Source organism: Numida meleagris, chromosome 4 (assembly GCF_002078875.1).
Source record: "Numida meleagris isolate 19003 breed g44 Domestic line chromosome 4, NumMel1.0, whole genome shotgun sequence".
NCBI classification, from domain to species: domain Eukaryota; kingdom Metazoa; phylum Chordata; class Aves; order Galliformes; family Numididae; genus Numida; species Numida meleagris.
Window position 1 is genome coordinate 71,191,171 of NC_034412.1, and position 19,877 is coordinate 71,211,047.

The 19,877-nt window shown below is 43.8% G+C and overlaps 1 protein-coding gene across 2 annotated transcripts in view; it reads left to right on the forward strand.

Moving 5' to 3' along the window:
• Positions 1 to 19,877, forward strand: part of KDR (kinase insert domain receptor) — an 87,261-nt gene that overhangs the window by 56,288 nt on the left and 11,096 nt on the right. Inside the window, exons 1-20 of one of the 2 annotated variants that reach the window (XM_021395621.1) lie at positions 3,245 to 3,388; positions 4,405 to 4,504; positions 5,000 to 5,196; positions 5,630 to 5,754; positions 6,071 to 6,239; positions 7,379 to 7,518; positions 7,698 to 7,866; positions 9,261 to 9,372; positions 9,466 to 9,629; positions 10,430 to 10,586; positions 11,777 to 11,897; positions 12,453 to 12,561; positions 13,298 to 13,642; positions 14,618 to 14,764; positions 14,922 to 15,053; positions 16,312 to 16,418; positions 16,815 to 16,950; positions 17,203 to 17,307; positions 17,610 to 17,723; positions 19,100 to 19,188. In XM_021395621.1, the coding sequence (XP_021251296.1) occupies positions 3,337 to 3,388; positions 4,405 to 4,504; positions 5,000 to 5,196; positions 5,630 to 5,754; positions 6,071 to 6,239; positions 7,379 to 7,518; positions 7,698 to 7,866; positions 9,261 to 9,372; positions 9,466 to 9,629; positions 10,430 to 10,586; positions 11,777 to 11,897; positions 12,453 to 12,561; positions 13,298 to 13,642; positions 14,618 to 14,764; positions 14,922 to 15,053; positions 16,312 to 16,418; positions 16,815 to 16,950; positions 17,203 to 17,307; positions 17,610 to 17,723; positions 19,100 to 19,188 (2,790 nt within the window). In that variant the 5' untranslated portion in view covers positions 3,245 to 3,336. Of the gene's footprint in view, positions 1 to 3,244; positions 3,389 to 4,404; positions 4,505 to 4,999; positions 5,197 to 5,629; positions 5,755 to 6,070; positions 6,240 to 7,378; positions 7,519 to 7,697; positions 7,867 to 9,260; positions 9,373 to 9,465; positions 9,630 to 10,429; positions 10,587 to 11,776; positions 11,898 to 12,452; positions 12,562 to 13,297; positions 13,643 to 14,617; positions 14,765 to 14,921; positions 15,054 to 16,311; positions 16,419 to 16,814; positions 16,951 to 17,202; positions 17,308 to 17,609; positions 17,724 to 19,099; positions 19,189 to 19,877 lie in introns of those variants that run through there. The other variant, XM_021395620.1, reaches the window with a different exon arrangement.

Consider the following 19,877-nt stretch of genomic DNA (forward strand, 5'->3'; position numbering starts at 1 on the left):
TTTTCTCTATCTTAGTAAATAGTTTTATCTCAACCCACAAGTTTTACTTTTTTTTTTTTTTTCCGATTCTTTCCCCCATCCCACTGGGAAGGGGAGGAATGAGCGAATGACTGTGTGGTGCTCAGCCACCTGCAGGGTTAAACTACAACACGTACTCACAGAGTCCAGCAAGAGTGTCCGCACTTTTGGTGTATTCTGAAAGTAGGCAAAAAGGCCACTGAAGTCTCTCCTTTTGGGCAACTCCCCCTTTTTAACAGATGCCTGAGGTGCTTGCAGCCCCCACTGAGCATGGAGGTGTGATGACCAGATGTGTTCTGAACAGCATTTTGTACATCTGCCATCCCAATGTCTCATCCAGCTTGACCTTAGCCGTCATCTCCTGTGGATCCAGCTGTGCATTTTTATCCTGCAGGTCCCGGCAGAAGAGAAAATGGGAATAATGTTAAAGGTGCTCTCAGTGCTCTCATTTGAATGAAGGCGTTTTCCTGAGCAGCTGCACACTTGAGGCTGCAAAGGACCACTCGCAGGCTCACTCAGCTCCATGAGCAAGAAAGCACGTAGTGCTGTCCTTATCTGCCCTGGCTGTTAATTGAATAATTGAGCAAACAAAAGGCAGCCGTGCTGTCCTGGCTGGGCTCCTGGCCGCTGCCTGGAGGTGCTGACGGAGCCGGCGGGCCCGGGGGAGTCGTGACGAGTCGGGATGGAGAGGGAAGGGGGCTGCTTTTCTTTGTGCTTTGTTTTCAGTGGGTTTTAGCAGGCCAGAGAGGCGGATGTATAAATAAAAGTTTGGCCAAGGCGAGACTTCATGCCCACTCTGGCTGCAGTGGTCATTTCCCCGCATGGAGATTGAGGCAGAGAAAGGCGCAGGAAGGGAGGAAAATATCCCCAGTGATTGCTGCACTGTGTGAGGTGCTCTGCAGGTCTAATGGAAGGCACCAAAGCTGTGCAGAGATGGTAGCCTAAAGGTTGGATGAGAAACCTGCCACCACTCAAATCTCTGCAGTTTGGGCTTTGTAACTTGTGTCCCTTTGCTCCTCAGCCTCACAGACATCTGTGGTCCAATGCCCTGTAGCCATCACAGCAGCAGTGCACTTAGATGAGTCTTTCATCTGAAGATCAGGTGATTGTCTTCTGTGCTCAGGTTGATTTTCCTCCCAGATGTTTCCCACAGCATCTTCCAGTGACAAACCACTTGAGGCAGCCACATCAAAGCTCAAACCAGAAAAATCAGTGTAGCAAAGCACATATTGTAGCATACCCTTTGTGTCAGTGAAGTCACTTCGCGTATTTTCGAGCTTTCACACATACCACCACTTCCAGTGATTTTACTTGACCTGACCAGAAGACTCAGCCCACAGTCACTGTGCCCATAAGTACTTTGATTCAGCCCCACATCCATGGAATGACTCCAGAGCAAAGTTATTCTTGTGCTTTGATACTTACAGGGCCTCATTCAAGTATCTGGAGGATAAAGAACCTATCTTCTCATTTTCTCATTGGTGTCTCAACCATCCCTGGTGTGATGGGGACAGCCATTCGCACAGCGAAGCAGCACTGCCTGCAGCATTATTCTGGTTAACATAATTACACTGGCAGCAAAGGTTTGAAAGACCGTGTCCCACCTGGGAAGCATAGTGTCAAGACTGAGATCTCAATAGGATCACTAGGGGAAGCAAAAGTGCTGTCTGCCCCTGAGCTGTGCCCTTCCCAGAGGACGCCTTGCACCTGATGTCAGCTGTTGGGTTCAGTGAGCGCACTGAGTGCCCGGGGCTGTGTCTGAGGGCTCCTTCTCTCTCTGAGTCCTGTTGGAAAGGCACATTTTCATCACCTCTTTGTGTCCCTTTCAGTGTGTGGCTTAAGAACATCAGGTTTGGAAAAGCGGATGTAGTGCTGGGGCACATTTGCAAGTTTGTGTGAAGAAGAATTCATGTATCTTTGCTCAGATCTGCTTAAGTCAAGCCATGGGTATTTGTTCCTATGAAGCTTAGGAACCAGAACAATTTTTAGCGATGAAACCAACCACCCCCTTCTAACTTAACAGCGATAACTCCACATGAAAACAAAGAGTAAATGGAATTACAGCAAGCTATAGTTGCACATAATCTGACCAAATGTTGTAAAAGCTATTTGTTAAGGCCAGTGTAGTGGTATGTTTTCTGCAGATAGCAATTGCAGAAGCTGAGGTTGGAGTGCAGAAAGCACTGAAGCAAGCTACTGGTGACTGCACTGTGTTCTTTGGATCCTATGGTATTTTCAAGTGACACTTTTTCAGCTTAGCTCTATAATCTCTTTTGCTTTGTTGACCAGCTGAACTGCTCTGGAGGCCAACAGTACTTGCAGGCATGCCTTTCCCTAACAGAATCTGTTCTTTGTAGTTAAAAAGAAAAAACAACAAAACAAAAAAAAACAGCATCACCATAAATATGGTTATTAAAAGGCACTCTTTAGCAGCAGGTGGGTTTGATGCTTCTCAGCGCCACAGGCACACAAACCTCATGTGCAGCCATCTCAGCCAGAGTCAGCTGAGCGATCACAGCCAGAGTTCCCCAAATCATTTAGAAACACCACTGGGCCAACATACAGCGCAGTGGAGGTGGGGAAATACCAATTTTCTGGTTGTAGAGCTCATAAGAATAACAAGAGTACATGTTGTTTGCATGGTGCCAACTTGCAACTGTTGAACCACACGAGTCCTCTGTGACATTTCATGGGTTTTATTGGATCTCTGGGAAAAATCAGCAGAGAAACGTGGCTTCTCCCACTCCTTTATCTTTCTGCAAGCAACAGGAGTGTCATTTCAAATGGAATTACACTCATCCCCCAGCCCAGCAAAACAGCCAGAATTGCATAGTGTGGAAAATAAAATCGCTGCTTCGTTAACCGAAGTCATCAGTGGACACGAGCAGGGGAAGGCAGCATGGAGCAGCACATGCACGCACACCGGGGCACAGCTCCGAGTACAGCGTTGTGCTCCGTCCCCTGGTTACCGCCCACCACCTGCCCATGCACACCTCCGTCCATGTGCATCTATTTGTTTCCAGCAGGGGCGTCACGTGTATGGACGTTATCTTATGTGAGCTTCTCTTGCCCGGTCGACAATTTTACCTAAAAGTGCATTATAGTGGGGGGTGGAGGGGGAGTTCTTTGGGGACAAATCCGATCTCCGCTGTGAGTAGGGCGGGGCTCGGGGGCGGGGCCTCGGCCGGCTGGGCGGGGCGTAGCGGCAGGCCCCGCCCCAGGAACAAGAGGGCGGTACTGCCCTCGGGATCCCGCATCCTCGCGTTCGGTGCGGTGCGGTGCGGCGCGGCTCGGCTCGGCTCGGCTTCGCCCCCCGGGATGGAGCTGGGGACGCTGCGGGTGCTGACTGTGCTGCTGTGCCTGGCTCCCGGTAAGCTGTCGGGGAGCCGTCGGGGAGGGCTGTGCTCGGGTCCGGCTGCCGCACCGGCGCGGTCCTGGTGAGCGGGTGGCTGTCCCCTGTTTCCCTAGGGGTGTCGGGGCGGGCAGAGCGGCGCGGCATCGCCTCCTGCTCGCTGGGCTCCTGCCACTTCCCAGAGCCAAGGAGCACTTGGCTGAAGGAAAGCCGTCATCAATCAGCCTGGGGGGATGCCGGCGGCTGCAGCACGGGATCCCCCGGGGTTCCCCGAGAAATACCGGGACAAAGGGAGAGGGCTCCATTCCGGCCTCGCTCTCCCGTTACCCACCCCAGCTGGCTGTGCTGTGCCGTCGGGGCTGGGTGCTCAGCGTGGTGCGGAGCTGTTCGCGGCACCACGGAGCGCCTGGGCAGATGGGAAGGCTGTGCCCGTGCCTAAGAGCAGCGCTAGCACTGGGATGCAGCCGTCGGGCAGGTGGCTCGGGGCGAGCTAGTAGCAACGGGTTTGTGTCTCACTGCTTGGGCGAAAAGGGGAAAGCAATGTAAAGGAAAGTGATGCTGAGCTCCTGGGATCTGAGATTTGTGCCAAGATGTGCAAAGTAGTTCTTCACAGGATTCATTGATCAACAGTCTCAAAGGGTACGAGTGTATTTGGTTTATTATGAGAGAAGCTTGTAATCCCTTTCCCCAGGGAGTGAGATCATCAGATGTAGGTTCACTTTATTTCAATGTTCCACATCCTCTTGTTAGACCTTGAAGTTGGCAGCGCAAGAAAACAGGAACTCCACCCTGGCCGGCTGAATTGTCGTGCTCTGCAGCCAGCTCCCGACCATCTGCCTGGCCTTCCTGTTATGACAGAGTTTTTGACCTTTCTGGGATGTGCGAAAAGTCATTATTTACCTTTCACTGTTTAGTAGGTGATGTGAAGGTGTCTGCTTAAAGCATACCGCATATTCTTTTGTACAATACTGTTCTGCTTGTGTAGCATTTCCTTTTGTTAATGTATTTATCTGAGGGGATTTTTTTTATATCAGTTTTCGCAGGTTTGTTTATTTCTATGGATCAGCCAACCCTTAGCATCCAAAAAAGCGTCCTCACCATAACCACAAATGATACTCTGAACATTACTTGCAGGTAAGGGCCAATCTGTACAGTCATTTTGGTAGAGCTGATTTATGCAGTGAGTTTTTGGACAGAGCTTCAGGTGGTTCTGTCTCTCCCCCATCACTGCTTCTGTTTCCCCCCTTCCCTTTGTGCCCCTCACCTAGTTTCTCCCTGGCAGAGTTTTGAAACAATCTCTAGGCTTGCAGCAAGGAGTGACTGCTGAAGAGAAGCGCATCAGCAAGGCAGCCAAGGAGAGTGGAACATTGCGTGCCTCAAAGCAGGCATAGGATGGTGTGGGAGGGAGCAGGGTGATGCGTGACAGATTCAGTGCAACTTTGTTCTCAAGTAGTTTCCTTCTGGGTATGAGTAACAGGTCAATTTACGTGAATTTATCCTGATGCTTCATAGGGTGGGATGAAAGCAATTCTCTAGGGAACCTGCAGAGATTAGCAGGGCTGGGACTCACAGCACGGCACTCGTACTGGTGTGGGATGCACTCACTCCCTTTGAACGCTTGCCTTCCAGTGGTCAGAGAGCCGTGTACTGGTCCTGGCCCAATAACCAGAGCAGTGCTGAGAAGCGCCTCGCCGTGACAAGCTGCAGTGATGGCCCCTTCTGCAAGACCCTCACCCTCCTCAGAGTCATAGGCAACGATACCGGGGACTACAGGTGCCTTTATGGAGACAGCCAGGCAGCTACAACCATTTATGTCTACGTTCAAGGTAAGTTCTGACATGGCTTGTTTTATAAGCTTGACAACTTTCATTTTTTGATGGACTCTGAGAAGGATGCTGCCACTGGGGGAGCCAGTGTAGCATGTCATTGCTTTCAACTAGTATTTCCTGTAATACTTACACAAGAAAAGTCACACTGGGGTAAATCAGATTTGTGTCGGCACGCAGACTGCAGTGGCAGGAAGCTGTTCTCCAAAGTGTGTACTGCTGCCGATAAATGTTTTGAGAATAATGATATTGTCAAGCTGGGGGGCTGTCAAAACATGCCCTTCCTTTTTAGTCTCATCGCTCAAGTGTTTAACTGAGTAGAAAAGAATAAAACTGACTTGAGAAGAAATAAATAGGGAAAGATAATAAAAAAAAGTTTCCTTGGTAACCGCACGACAAATTATATCCATTTACCAATTGAATATTCTTCTAGATTACCGATCTCCATTTGTGACTTCAGTTGGTGATCAACTTGGCATTGTGTACATCACTAAGAATAAAACTGTGGTAGTACCATGCCTTGGAACTGTGTCAAATCTCAATGTATCTCTACATGCGGTAAGGAAAAAGCTTGTTATTATTTTAAGAGTTAGTTGAAATCACTGTAATGTAAATACTTTGCCTGAGGTATAAATGTGTTTCTTGAAAACTTCTTTCCCTTGCTGGGAACTTTGCAGCCTGTGGTGAGTGCTGTGACTGTGCTTCTTCATGGTCCTGTGCTTTGAAAATGTGGGGTGATTGCCCACAAAGGGAGAAGTGCCTGAGCAGGGATGCCAAAACTGGCTTCTGGCTGATAAGGAAAATGTTGCGCTTGAAAATCCGGAGTTGTTTGATTTTGAAACCTGATGACGCATTTTATCACTATTTCAAACAGAAATATCCAGAAAAGATATTTGTTCCTGACGGTAAATCCATTTCATGGGATAATAAAAAAGGCTTCACTATACCCAGTCATCTAATCAACTACGCAGGCATGGTCTTCTGTGAAGCTAAAATAGATAATGAAAGCTACCAGTCTGTGATATACATAGTTGCGGTTGTAGGTAAGCCCAAGTTTTTTTCTGTATAGCCAATGTTATTTTGCTTCTACAACATGCTGACCCAATTACATTTGATTGGGCTGTAGGTTACTCAATACTGACAATGCACCTAATGCAAAATGGATGTTGTGATAAGTATTACTTTTCTATTAAATGCAATGTATTGTGTTCTTTCTAGTTGATCACTGGGCTAAGGGCTTCTATTTTTAGTTTAATATAGATGCCAGGCATTTTTCTTCCCAACAATGCAAGCCTTTCTTCCCCAAATCACTCCCTTCTGTACTTGATTTGCTTATCTAGGATCCAAGTCATTGCTGAAGGGAACTAGAGGCAGGTGCCCATCAGCAGCAGATGGAAAGAAAATTCTCTGAGGTGTACTGAGAGAATGGGGGATCTGAAGGTCACACAAGGAGTTAGGTTGTCTTGCCTCCCTCCAGACTGACATCCTCACTCGGCAGGGAATTTGTGCTCCCTTGGTATATGCTATCAGTTGTTTATCAAAGCCCAGAAATACCAACTCCTGAGCTGCAGTGCCATGATGGGCAGCATGACCCTCCTGGATGCCTACCTGCACAACCTGGCCTAGGAAGCCTGCTTTGGCAGGGGGTGGGGCTAGATGATCTCTGGAGGTCCCTTCCAACCCCTACAATTCTGTGATTCTGTGATTTGTCCTTGTGCTATTAGGATGTGATGGCTGCTCATTGAATTTCTCCTGTCTTCAGCTGGGGCTGTCCCCTTTCTGTGCTGAGATGCAGGACGTGTGTGCTCAGATTCAGTGCTGTGTTTGTGGGGGCTGCCTGGCTTCTGGCTACCTGGGAATGAGTGGACCTCAATTGCCATTCCCTGGAAAAGACCATGTAGGTTACCATCTCCTGCCTGCAACCTACACCAAGGAGAATCTGAACAAGGACATACATCCTGTTGTGACACTGTCTTACATGGTTCTCACGTCACATATGGGAAATGCTTAGGACTGGCAGATCCCTTCCCTCCAGGCTCCTTTGCACGCTAGTTGCTATGCTACTCTGGGGTTCTGAGATGCCTCTTTGCAGCAGTGGGTTTGGTGGGAGTTTTTGTGAATTCAACTGGGAAAGTCGGTACCGAGTGCTGTAACACAATGTGTGCCTTTTTTTTTTCTCCAGGTTATCGGATTTATGATCTAACAATGAACCCACACTACCAGGTTGAGCTGGCGGTAGGAGAAAAACTCATTCTCAATTGTACTGTAAGGACAGAACTGAACGTGGGAATTGATTTTAAGTGGGACTACCCTTCCATCAAGGTAAAATCATAGGAACCTAAAGGTGCCAACATCACAGCAGAATTTGGTTTTGTTATAGTATTACTACAGATTTAGCAATGTCCGCAACACAGCTGAAAATACAGAAAGAAAATGCTAGTATGTATGGGTATGAGGAAGAATAAATTAAAATTCCCAAATGCTTGTCTCTTCTATTGCAGGAAAAGCGTGCAACCATAAGAGATTTAAAAACCACTGCAGGAGAAATAAAGACGTTTGTAAGCACTCTTACCATTGACAGTGTGAACTTAAGTGACAAGGGCCGATACACTTGTGCAGCATCCAGTGGTCGCATGAACATGAAGAACAGCAGCTACTTCATTATCCATGGTACAGCATCTTCCACTTCAGTTCTGTTGGTTGTTTTGGCTTTGGGGTGTGTAATTGGGATGCAGGAGGCATCTCAGTGACGAAATGAAACCAAAGTGAAGCTACAGGAGCCCTCTTGCACCCATTAGCATGTTTTTGAGTAATTTTATACCACTACCTTATCTGTTTGTTTTTAAAGAATGAGGAATTGTTATTGAAAACTGTAAAATCCCACAGGAAAATGGACAGTTTACTAAAGTAACCCATTGTGCTCTTCTGTGATGACCTCGAGGTCCTACAAAGCTGGCTTTGCACAGATGACTTTGTGTAAGGGCTACCTGTTCTCATGCCAGGTGAATGTAAGTGAGGTTCTGGTGGCTCTGTAGGACAAGATTCTGGGTCAGCTTAAATGAAGCTAGGCAAATAAAACTTTTGGTGTGCAAGTTACAAGGAGCTGAATCAAGTTGAGTTCTGGTCGTACAGATATGATGCAAAGGAAACAACTTTGACTAACTGCATAGATAAGTATGAGGCCACATTCTTACAGCCTTTTTTTCAAGCCTGTCTTGGGCACAGCCACAGTGACTCCACTGGCTTACTTCTAGAAAAAAATTGCCAGCATGAGAATGGCCCTTTTTTATCACTCAGTCAGACAAAGGACTTTGTATTTAAAAGGAGGCTGGCTTTCCTGAATTCTGTTTTCAGAGGCCATACAAACATATTAACATTCAAAATTATTGTGTGGCATAGTGTTTCAAGATACGCTTAATTTTCTCCTAGATTCTTTCTATTTCTCTTGAGGAGCCAAGACCAGATCATTTGTTATTCTGAGTGTAATAGATACCAAATTGATAAAATCTTAGCCAAGAAGCTTGTTGCTGTTTTAGTCTGAATGCAAATTAAAGTAAGTAGTGTAAAGCATTCTGCAGCTGCAGAGTTTCAAATAGATATGTTCTACCTCTTCTCAAGCATGTAACTATGACACTGTAGTTTTAAATACTCTTTTTTTTCCTAGAATGAGTCCATCAAGATGGTTTGATGCTATATATATAGAAATACTGGGAAGGCTAAAAAGGGGATGCTATTCAGCTGATTGCTCCTTTTGCCACATGATAGTGGCTCAATAGACCACTGGGTCTGAATGTTGGTGTGCTGAGAGCCATCTGGTCTGTGCGTCTCCAAGCTCCCCAGGAGAGAACTAGTCAGTTCCTCTGAGCATAGGGAAAGGACTGGGTTTTTGTGCTGGGTCCATCTCGTCAGAAGCCAGTTTAGAGATGACTGTGCTTTAACAGTGCCTTCCTGTCACTGGCCTCTGGTCATCTGGAGTTAGATGTTAACCCAAGCAGAGACCACTTGCAACTTTTGCCCCTGCAGAAAAACACTGTATTCTTTTTTTTTGTTTGTTTTCCTTCCAGAAAGTCCTTTTATTCATCTAGAGAAAATGGAGAATGTGGTTGAGATGAAGTTAGGTGATACAGTCAGTATTCCTGTGAAGTTTAAAGGATATCCTTCTCCAGAGGCAAAATGGTAAGAATTTGTACAAAATGTGTTTGAAAAGCTGAGCTGTTGTTGGTTGAGGTAAATCTCTAAAATATTCAGAGCACTGTATTTTTTCTGTAGGTACAAAAATGGAAAAGTCATGAATGCAAATCATACAATTAAGCTTGGCTACACGTTAGTAATCACTGAAGCAACAGAGAAGGATGCTGGGAATTACACTGTTGTTCTTACAAACCCTACCAACAAGATGCAGAAGAGACATACATTCACCCTGCTCGTGAATGGTAAGTGACATGCAGGGATGCCACCCTGCCATGTGTAGAGGTCATGTGTTACTGTTCTTAGGATTAATTTCACATCAGAGCTATGAAGCTTTAAACAGTGGCGGGGGCTTAAAGCAGAGCACTTCATGCCTGGCTGGGGGCATGCAGAGCTGGACCATCTCTCTCAGGCCCTGCTCCATGATGTGCTGGTAGAGAGGCTGCAGGCTCTTGTGGTGCTACATGGTGGGTGCGTTTTTGTTTTCTGCATATTATTTCTTTGCCTTTGTGTCCTGTCCTTTTCCTGTCCTCCTTGCTCCCTGGTGTCGGAGTCCTCCCCCACCCCACTCCATCCTGACCCTAGTCTGCCTCACCCATCCTTCCTGCTCTGTGCCGGCTGTCCCTCATCTTCTGCCCTGCCCCAAACAACCCTCCTCCTCTTCCTCCCCTGTGCTTCCCAGGAAACAGCCTTTCTCCTGTGCTTTGAAAACAGCGGGTCTTGGAAAGGGCAGTGAGTGTAAATGCTGGAGAGTAACAAACATTTCATAGCTGGTGATAGAGGCAAGACCTCAAGGGCTACTTTTTAAACCCTGGGGGTAATGAAGGGAGGTCTCAATGGAGATATTAAGCACTGCATCTTGAGATCCTGATCCTCAAGACACTGGGCAGGTTCAACACTTCCCAATACATATTGTTCCTTGGAGGTGCTCTGCACTGTACTCAGATGTCCCCAGCTTCTATAGGGACTAAGTGATGTGGGGTGTGTGTACACAGTGCCATTGGGAAGTCTTGTGGGAGGTGTAATGTCCTGCTCTCTCCTCCAGTCCCCCCCCAGATTGGTGAGAACGCGCTGATGGCCCCTGTTGACTCCTACAAGTATGGCTCGACGCAGGCGCTCACCTGCACCATCTATGCTGTCCCGCCACCCGCCGCTGTCCTGTGGTACTGGCAGCTGGAGGAGGAGTGCACTTTCAGCCCCCAGTGAGTGGCAGTGATGGGGATGGGAGCTCACCAGGGTGTTGCTTTGTGTCTGGGCTTTAACCTGAGCTCAGCTGAGCTGGGCTGGAGATTTGGGGCCTCCCTGTGCTATACGTTCTGGACAGAGAGTGATGGACACTAAAGGGTTCAGTCCTAGGATTTTGTTTTGCTGCCTTTTAAGTCATGGCAGAGCTTTTGCTGATTACACCTGTACATTCAAAATGACTTCAATTACTAATAAAGGAGATTGCTTTTCTCAATAGGCAGTCAGGCTCTGCTGACTTGTGGACAGGGAGTTGAGAGACAAGGGCCACCCATGGTGAGGAGCTGGCAATGCTGGCTTGTTGCCTTCAAACCTTCTTGAAGGGCATCTTGACCCATGATGGGTTTCAAATACAGCTGTCTGTGGGCCCCCCACCCCTGTCAGCTCTCCCACTGGGCTCAGTCCCAAACACAGGAAACTTGCTGTTTATGCTAATTGCAGACCTTTGTGGTGGTTGTTTTTTTCTCCTTATGCTCAAGTGCTGAGTGTGACAGTACTCTTTATCTGTGTGAAAGTGTATCTCAGAGGAAGTGCACTGATTGATGTTGGGGAAAGATAGAGAGAGTGCCTGACTGAGATTCACGCAGCTTACCTTATCTGGGCCTGCCATAAGCCCAGATTTCCTTTAAAAAAAAAAAAAGTCAAGAAAAAAAAAAGCATTCTTCTTTCCTGTTGTTGTTTTTAAAGTGATTTCCACTAGTCTCTTCCTTTGGTGCCTGGTTGCTTCCTACACAATGGCTACTGTCCTCAAGAAATTCTTGTAGGGAGTTTGGTGATTTCTATGTCTCTCTCTTCCTCTGAACTACATTAACATGAATCTTGCATTTATGAATGGAGGTTTGTTCCCAGAATAGCCGCTTCCCTCCAGGCATCCTGACGGAGCTGACACAGGCAGATTAATTAGGGAATTCACCTTTCAGCTTGGTGGCGTCTTATTTTATAAAGCACAAAGGTCTCAGAAGGTTACAGGGTTCAATTTAATAGAAATATTTCAAGAAAAATACTTTTTCCCTCTGAAATGTAGGCTGTAGCCAGAGATCCATCTGATTTGTTGATCAATATCTTCATGTTATAGAGAAAACACAAAAATACTCTGGGAAATGGCTAATGTTTCCTGTGGGCTAATATGTCTCTTCTCTTCTTGTCTCAGAAAAGTTCGCTTGGGAGCCAATCCATATGCATGCAGAAAATGGAAAGTGATCTCAGAGAGAAAGGGTGGGAATCAGGTTGAAATCAAACAGCGAGTTGTTACTATTGCTGGGAAAACAAAGGTGAGCAGATTTTCTTTTCTGTTGGTTGGGAATGACTAGACCTGTTCAGCAGTCTACATATCAGAAGTATATCACTAGAGGTGAGAGTCTTCACCTAACATTAAACTGGGGGTTCTGCTCTCTGGTCATGTAAGCTCCTGTTGAAGCTAATGGGCAGAGATGTATGCTTAAGTCCTTTAGACATCTCCCCAGAGTGATTCTTCATTGTGAAGCTTGCTTACATTTCTGTACTTTTCTTTTGGGGGTCTGAATTAGGTGAGTTAATCTTGCCAATTAATAAGGAAAAGCTGGGAAAACTGATGAGCAAGAAAGTAGTGGGTACAGTATTTATGGACACGAACACCAAAGCCTGCTTTTTGCTGTTTTCTTTTATCTGATTGTCATGCACTTAAGCATGTGAACATCAGTAAGGGATCATACAGCCGCTATGCAGTGGAGGGCATTTCAGTTGTGCGGACACTTGCAGAGAATTTTGCTGAGCTGTTGTGGTGGTCATATTCATGGAGGAACCTTAGCACCGGTGTGGTATGAAATTTCTTGTTTGTTCTCTTGTAGACTGTGAGCACCCTTGTGATTCAAGCAGCAAATGTATCTGCTTTGTACAGATGTATGGCTACTAACAAAGCTGGATCAAGTGAGAGAGTTATCTCCTTTCATGTGACCAGTAAGTATACCTTTCTGAGGAGTCATGTTAAATTAATGTTATTTTGTATTCCTCATTATTTAGATGTGAGGAACTTCTACACTATTATCTGATTCCTGTCCTTTATATAATCCTTTAATCCTACTAAAGGTTTTCCTAAAACACTTTTTAAAGTCACCAACTAACTTCAACCAAGAGATTGGTTCTGCTGGCATCAGTGGAGCGGCGTTCCATGAGAATAATACGAAGTGGGCATCAATTTCCTGAGAGTGATTGCTGTTAGGTTTTTGCAGTCATTTAGAAGAGCTAGAGAGAAATTTGAGTAGTTTCATAAAAAGAGTAATGATGTACTATAAAAGCTAAGGCTAAAATTTTCAAAACTGATGGCAAAGAGCTTCTGTCTTCTTGAAAATCAGTTCCCATATTCACATGAAATATTTAAATCCATATCAAAAAGAGGAGCTATAAGATAATGCATCAATCATGCATTAGTCATCAGTGTTTGCCTGAAGTTTCTGTAGGAAGAGAAACTGTATTAATTAAACAAGCCTTTCTTTAATCCATATAAATGTATTGCTTTTAATGAGATTGCACTCTTTACCTTAGTGATTGATTTTTCTGTGTTTTGTTCCCTCATTTAAAAATAGACAAGATGAGGATAATGCTATATTTGTAAAATGGCTTTTCAAGTTAATGTTGGCAACAAAATATACATCCTAATAGGAATTTATTTTCTTTTTTTTTTCTTAACTTGCAGGAGGTCTTGAAATTAATCTCCAGCCTCGGAGTCAACTGACAGAGAAGGATAACACGTCCTTGCAATGCACAGCTGATAAATTCACCTTTGAGAAGCTATCGTGGTACAAACTTAGTGCTCACACCTCACAGACACCCTTTGGAGGGCTGCCCATGCCTGTTTGCAAGAATCTTGATGCTCTTCAGAAGCTGAATGCAACTGTTTCAAATACCAATGGTGAAAATGTCACGTTAGAACTCATCCTCCGTAACATCTCCCTCCAGGATGGAGGCGACTACGTTTGCATTGCTCAGGACAAAAAGGCTAAAACACAGCACTGCCTGGTGAAGCACCTCACTGTTCAAGGTATGGATCTCTTACCATGAGCCACAGTGAGTGGCTGCAGATGAAAATAATTCCAGGAGCACTAGGCTTTGGTGTCTGCCTGCCTTGCATATGTGTGCTCAATTTATTGAATAGATTTAGACCATTTGTTGTAAACAAAGGGGATGTTAGTTGGGGATGTTGATATCTGCTGAGAATGAAGGTCTGGGTCTTATCCAGATAGAAGGGACTGACCATTTCATCCGTACCAGTGAGGAAACACTGATTGTGCCAGTGAGCTCTGCAATGTGATGAGTTTGGCTTTTGCACAAATCATGGCATGCATTTAGCTCAATAACTTCTCAGTTTTACTTTTCCCAATACTTCTTTTCCCTCCAGTTGTAAGTGCCTGTGTGTATTTATGGTATTAGTGCTACTGTATTTTGTCACCGAATCTGGGGTTGGAAATAGCATCTATAATTTCAGACTGTCATGAAATAACACTGGAATTCAGACACAAGCGATAAAAGCTAGTAATCAATTAGCTTTTCACACAAATAATGATGACTTTGTTTGAGGGCCTAGATGTCTGGTCTCATTAAGCAACTGTGGTGTTGATTCAGGAAAATACTTACACATGTTTATTGGCTGTCTTGAATGAATGCCTGATAGACAGCCAGTGTCAGCCTTCTCATAATGAGCCCAGACACAGAAGTGGGAGGGAATCAGTTTCTCACCTATTCCTTCTTTCCATTGCAGCCCAAGTAGTTACAAATTAAATGATCTAAAGCAGGTTACATTAATGCTGCTAAAATTTTCTTAGATACTATGATCGTCTTACGTTATGTGGAAGATTAAGTATGATTTTAATGTGAACTCTGCAGCTATTGATTTTATTAAAAAAAATAGAGGCTTCATTGCTGAGTCAAATGCGTAGAGCATCACCAACAGCTATTACTGCAAAAATAGATGTTTTTTTAAACTTCCAGTGATTTAACCTTGTTTCCATACCAACAGAGCCCATGGCGCCCACACTTGTGGGAAATCTGGAAAATCAAACAACAAACATTGGTGAAACCATAGAAGTGTCATGCACAGTGAATGGCATTCCTCCTCCAAACATCACGTGGTTTAAAAATAGTGAAACACTTTTTGAAGATTCAGGTGAGGAACTTCTCTTTTGTTATGGATTTTCTGTCACTTAAGGACTTTGTTTCCTAGGGCTTACTTTTAATTTTCATCTCAGAAAGTTTCATTTTGAATTTTTATCACAAACCAACATAAAAATGACCAAATTAAGCATAATGATTTTTTTTTCCAGGTATTGTTTTGAAAGATGGAAATAAAACACTAACTATACGTAGAGTGAGGAAAGAAGATGGAGGGCTGTACTCCTGCCTTGCCTGCAATATTCTTGGATGCAAAAAAGCAGAGGCTTTTTTTTCAGTGCAAGGTTAGTATCTGTTTATTTCCAGTTTGTGCATGTACTTGTTATGATCATCAAAATAAGAAAAAGAGTGGAGACCTTGTGTGCTCTGTTGTGACTGATGTCCCATTTCGTTGATTGGAACAGGTAGTGTTTTTGGGTTAGGAAACTCCAGGCTTTGTCCACCAAGCTCTGAATGTGTTTGTGAGACCTATTTCTCATTTGTATCAGTCCTACTGTAGCCCACCGAAATACAGCTTGCAATAGGAAATAATAAAACCTAACAAGAGGTTAGTCTCCAGTCTGAGTAACTGGAACCATGATGGACTTTGCAACAAGGCTTAGGATTTTGCAATTAGAGACCTTCAACTAAAAAGCTCATTGTGTTTGATACTGGTATATTTATGAAAAGTAGTTACTGAATAATTCACTAAACTCTGTCTTATAAGTCAGGATGATTGTCTTTCTGTTACGTTAAGGTAATTAAAGCACTATCCTGTGTTTTCATAGCTCTCATTAGGGTATTAAGATGTATTAAGGACAATAACGTTTATGTGGGATGAAACATATCTGCAGATGACATTAATTTCAGCTGAGTTGGTAAATGTAGCTGGGGCACAATCTAATGGTCTGTAAAAGTTGGAAATCTGTATTGCACAGTCTCTTTTCATGTAACGTATAGTGCAGCTCATTGGGATCATGAAATGGAATGTGCTACTGTGTAGGAAAATGTGTGTGGTGCAAGGGGTGACACAGACCATGAAGTGAAGAATGAGAGCTGAAGAAAAGAGAGCTACTCCTGTACACAATTAGATATTCAAGTGTTGCTATAAGTCCTCATTTTCATGTGTTGCTGTAGAACGACATTTTTCATGACCCAGCAGAAGCATGTATAGAGATAAGAGAGAGAGTGCTCTCTGGGTCATTTTCAGCACTTTATTTACTATTACTTAACAAATAATTTTTCATTTGGAGTGTTCTGAAACAACCATTTATTTTTAAAATGTGAAATTTTACTTTGCATTGATTGCCAAAGATCCAGATTCTGCCCATGGAGCAAAGCTGATGCTAAGAAATTGTGTGGCAAGTAAAACCACACTGAAGTAAGCATAATATTCTAACATTAAACCCAAGATTTTTGTTTCATTTTACTTTTGTTTCCTTGCTCCATGTTGCGCTTTTAAAACGAACCTTCAGAACAAGAACCTCCATTCTGTGATTTAATGAATGAACAAAACCAATACGCTTCCAGCTATCACTCAGATATTCATTTATTTCTTCCCAGGCGCTGAAGAGAAAACAAATCTGGAGCTCATTATCCTTGTTGGCACTGCAGTGATTGCCATGTTCTTCTGGTTGCTTCTTGTAATCATCCTTCGAACCGTTAAGCGGGTAATGAAAAAATTCTTGTACTGTCCTATCAGCACTGGTCTTGCATGACAAATGAGAGCTGACTTGAATCCTTTTGTGTTGTTTCTTTCCATTGTTCTTAAATCAACAGACACATTTTTTTCTCTCCATGCTGTAACATTCTTGCCTGGAACTGAGGGCACAGAAATTTGTTTTTAATTGAGCAGGCCTTCGTGAGAGAAAAAGTTCTTCAACTGCTTTTGTTTATTAAAAAAAAAATGCAAGTAATTAATGATGATCACACTCCCAATGACATAATGTAGGGGAATGGTAGCCAGGCATTTCTGGGAAACAGTAGAACACTTCAGAGTGAGAAACTGGCACTTTGCACATCTCCACCAAAAAACCTGTGCATTTACAACTCATGCCATTTTCCAGGCCAATGGAGGCGACATGAAGACTGGCTACTTGTCAATCATCATGGATCCTGATGAAGTCCCCATAGACGAGCACTGCGAGCGGCTTCCATATGATGCCAGCAAGTGGGAGTTTCCCAGAGACCGACTGAAGCTAGGTGCGTCTTCCTTGCACAGGCCATTATGTGACTCTGCAGCCAGCCCTGCTTCAGGAGGGGCTTCAGGGTGGTGGGGCTGCCCTGATGCACAGCGTGCTGGGAGCGCTCCAAAGTCCCATAGGATGTAATGCAGCCTCTCCCCACTGCCAGTCCTCTGTTAATTTCTCATATGTAAATTCAGTTCGCTGTTTATAGGATGTTTTTTGACCACTGTACCAGGCAAATGAATCAGTCTGTTCTTCTCACTTCAAGGTAAACCTCTTGGGCGTGGAGCTTTTGGCCAAGTCATAGAAGCTGATGCCTTTGGGATTGACAAAACTGCTACCTGCAGAACTGTGGCAGTCAAAATGCTTAAAGGTAAAAAAAGATGACTAAGACTTCACTTTGAATGCTCAATATATGGATATTGCCAATCCTGTAACCAGCAGGGAGAAAAATAAGTAGAAAACAATCAAAGCATTTGTACCAATAATGTATTAAAATTTATCTTAACAATTGGAGTAAAACACATACCTTTACCTTATCAATAATTGGAGTAATGTGACTGGTTTTCTAGCCATGAGCTAGAATGAGCTGGAAAAATAATGATAGAGAAGGTACAGGAGGGGAGAACCTTTCTGTATGTGGTGCTCCTGACCTGTATTGTTTTACCTCTGCAGAGGGTGCAACCCACAGCGAGCACAGAGCACTTATGTCCGAGCTGAAGATCCTCATTCACATTGGTCATCATCTCAATGTTGTCAATTTACTTGGAGCCTGCACAAAGCCAGGAGGTGAGTAACTTCTCAGTGAGTGGGAAGGTACTAAAAAAACCTCTATTTCTGTTGTTGCTACTGCCTAGAAAATTGAGTTTCAAAATTAAGGTTAGAAGAAATTATCCTTTTTTCTTTTTTTTTTTTTTAATTCCTGCTAAAAGTAGCAGGTCCAGAGACAAGATAAGAGCTCAAAGCCTTGCGTACTACATACAGCTCCATCCCCTGTTCATTCTTGTGAAGCCTTGAACACCCCTGTTCTCTCACTTCACTTTTCAGTACCTTGTATCCACTTTCATAGTGGATGCCTTGCATGTAACAGGCTCTGGATCTGAGTCTAATAGGAGGTTTCACAAGTTAGTCTTATTCTTGCCACCAGCTACAGTGCAACTGCAAGTTATGGCTTCCCTCCTTGGCTTTGGACAGGGAGTGGGTGCATCTGTGTGTGAGTGGGAGGGGAGGTTGCATTTTGAAGTCCAGCTCCGGGTGGATGAACCTATTTGACTTTATAATCTGGGACAGATGTTTCATTTAGCAAATTCAGCACTGAACACTAATTTGGAAGGAATCTAATGTAGAGTAAGTTAGTAATAATTTTTCAGGGAAGCTGAACTGTTGACTTATCATGTGATCAGAATTTAATTTGTAAAGTTCCTTGAAAAAAAGTGCAGTAGTTGAAGGAAACATAATCCATAAATATTTCTTTCTTTCTTTATTCCGCTACAAAATTGATATGGGCAGTATTTGGAACTTAGGATGGAAATCTGTCATTGTAATAAGTGCTTATATGAGCACAAAATACCACATTTTGATTGTAGATTAAAGCGTCTATATTTGAAATTGAGATTCCCGATTTAAGTTGTTAGGACTTAAACTACCAAGACAAGAATGCATGGATAATCATATGTGTACTGTATTGCAGATGAGTGGTTAATTGCACCGAAGTTATTTCAAATATGCATGTTGCATCCTTACAGCGTCACTTGTGACTTAGGATAGGCGATTATTGGCACTTTAGTTAGAAACACAAGTAGACATTTTTGCACGTGCCATCAGGTCTATCACTTTGAAAAGTATGTGCTTTCTTCTCCTGTTTTGTCCAATGGAAGATTAATAATTGCCCTGCTTGCTTGAATGTTTTCTCATTACCAGTATTTTTAAACCTCTGAGAAGGTAGTAGAATGCTTTTTGAAATGATGTTTTTCTAACCACAAATCATGCTGCAAGATAAGATGGGATGTATATACTTGGTCTAGTGGGAGGTGTCCCTGCCTATAGTGGGGTGGCTGGAACTAGATGATCTTGAAGGTCCCTTCCAACCCAAACCATTCTATGATTCTGTGATTCTATGATTCTATACATGATCATTCTAAGTAACTGCTTTGTATGTTATGCAGGCCCACTCATGGTGATTGTGGAATACTGCAAGTTTGGAAATCTCTCAGCATACTTACGGAGCAAGAGGAGTGAATTTGTCCCATACAAGGTGCAGTATAATGGTTGATTTGGTGTTTTTTTTCCATACACAATTTTTCTGTTTCTTGGGGAGAATGTTGTGGCAGCTCTTGAGGACGCTGGCTATTCAGTGCTTCTCATGGGAATGAGAGATGACAAAGACATCAGAGGTCATCTGGTTTTTCCCCTGGCCCCTGAAATGTTGCTATTTTGTTATTGTTAGCTTAAAATGTGCAAAGGAACTGGGCTTCCAGTATTTCCCTTGGCAGATTGTTCTACACTTGGCTGTATCTGTCAGGAAGTTTTTTTCTGATTATCAGCCTGAATTTTTTCCTTTCTTAGCTAGGCTCCAGACCACCTTAAATAACTGCACTCCCTGCTTAGGGTATATATCCATCATATCCATAGATATCTTTTATTGCGTAATTATCCTTTCCACTTCCCCCTTTCCTCATTGCTGAACCAGACTACCCATATTTTGCGCTGTTAATCATGTTGTATAATTGATGCATCCTGTGAGTTTTTGCTGAGGTTTTCACCTCCCAAATCATTTGCAAAGGAGAATTCTCATCACAACACTTCATGTTTGCATCCTGCTTTAAAGGAGGAGGAGGATGGAGGTTGGCATTTTCAAGGTCATTTCTGGACACCTCTGCAAAGAGGTGGGAACACAGGATTCATCCCCTCTGAGGGTCAGATGCCAGCAGAAGAGCATGGCTT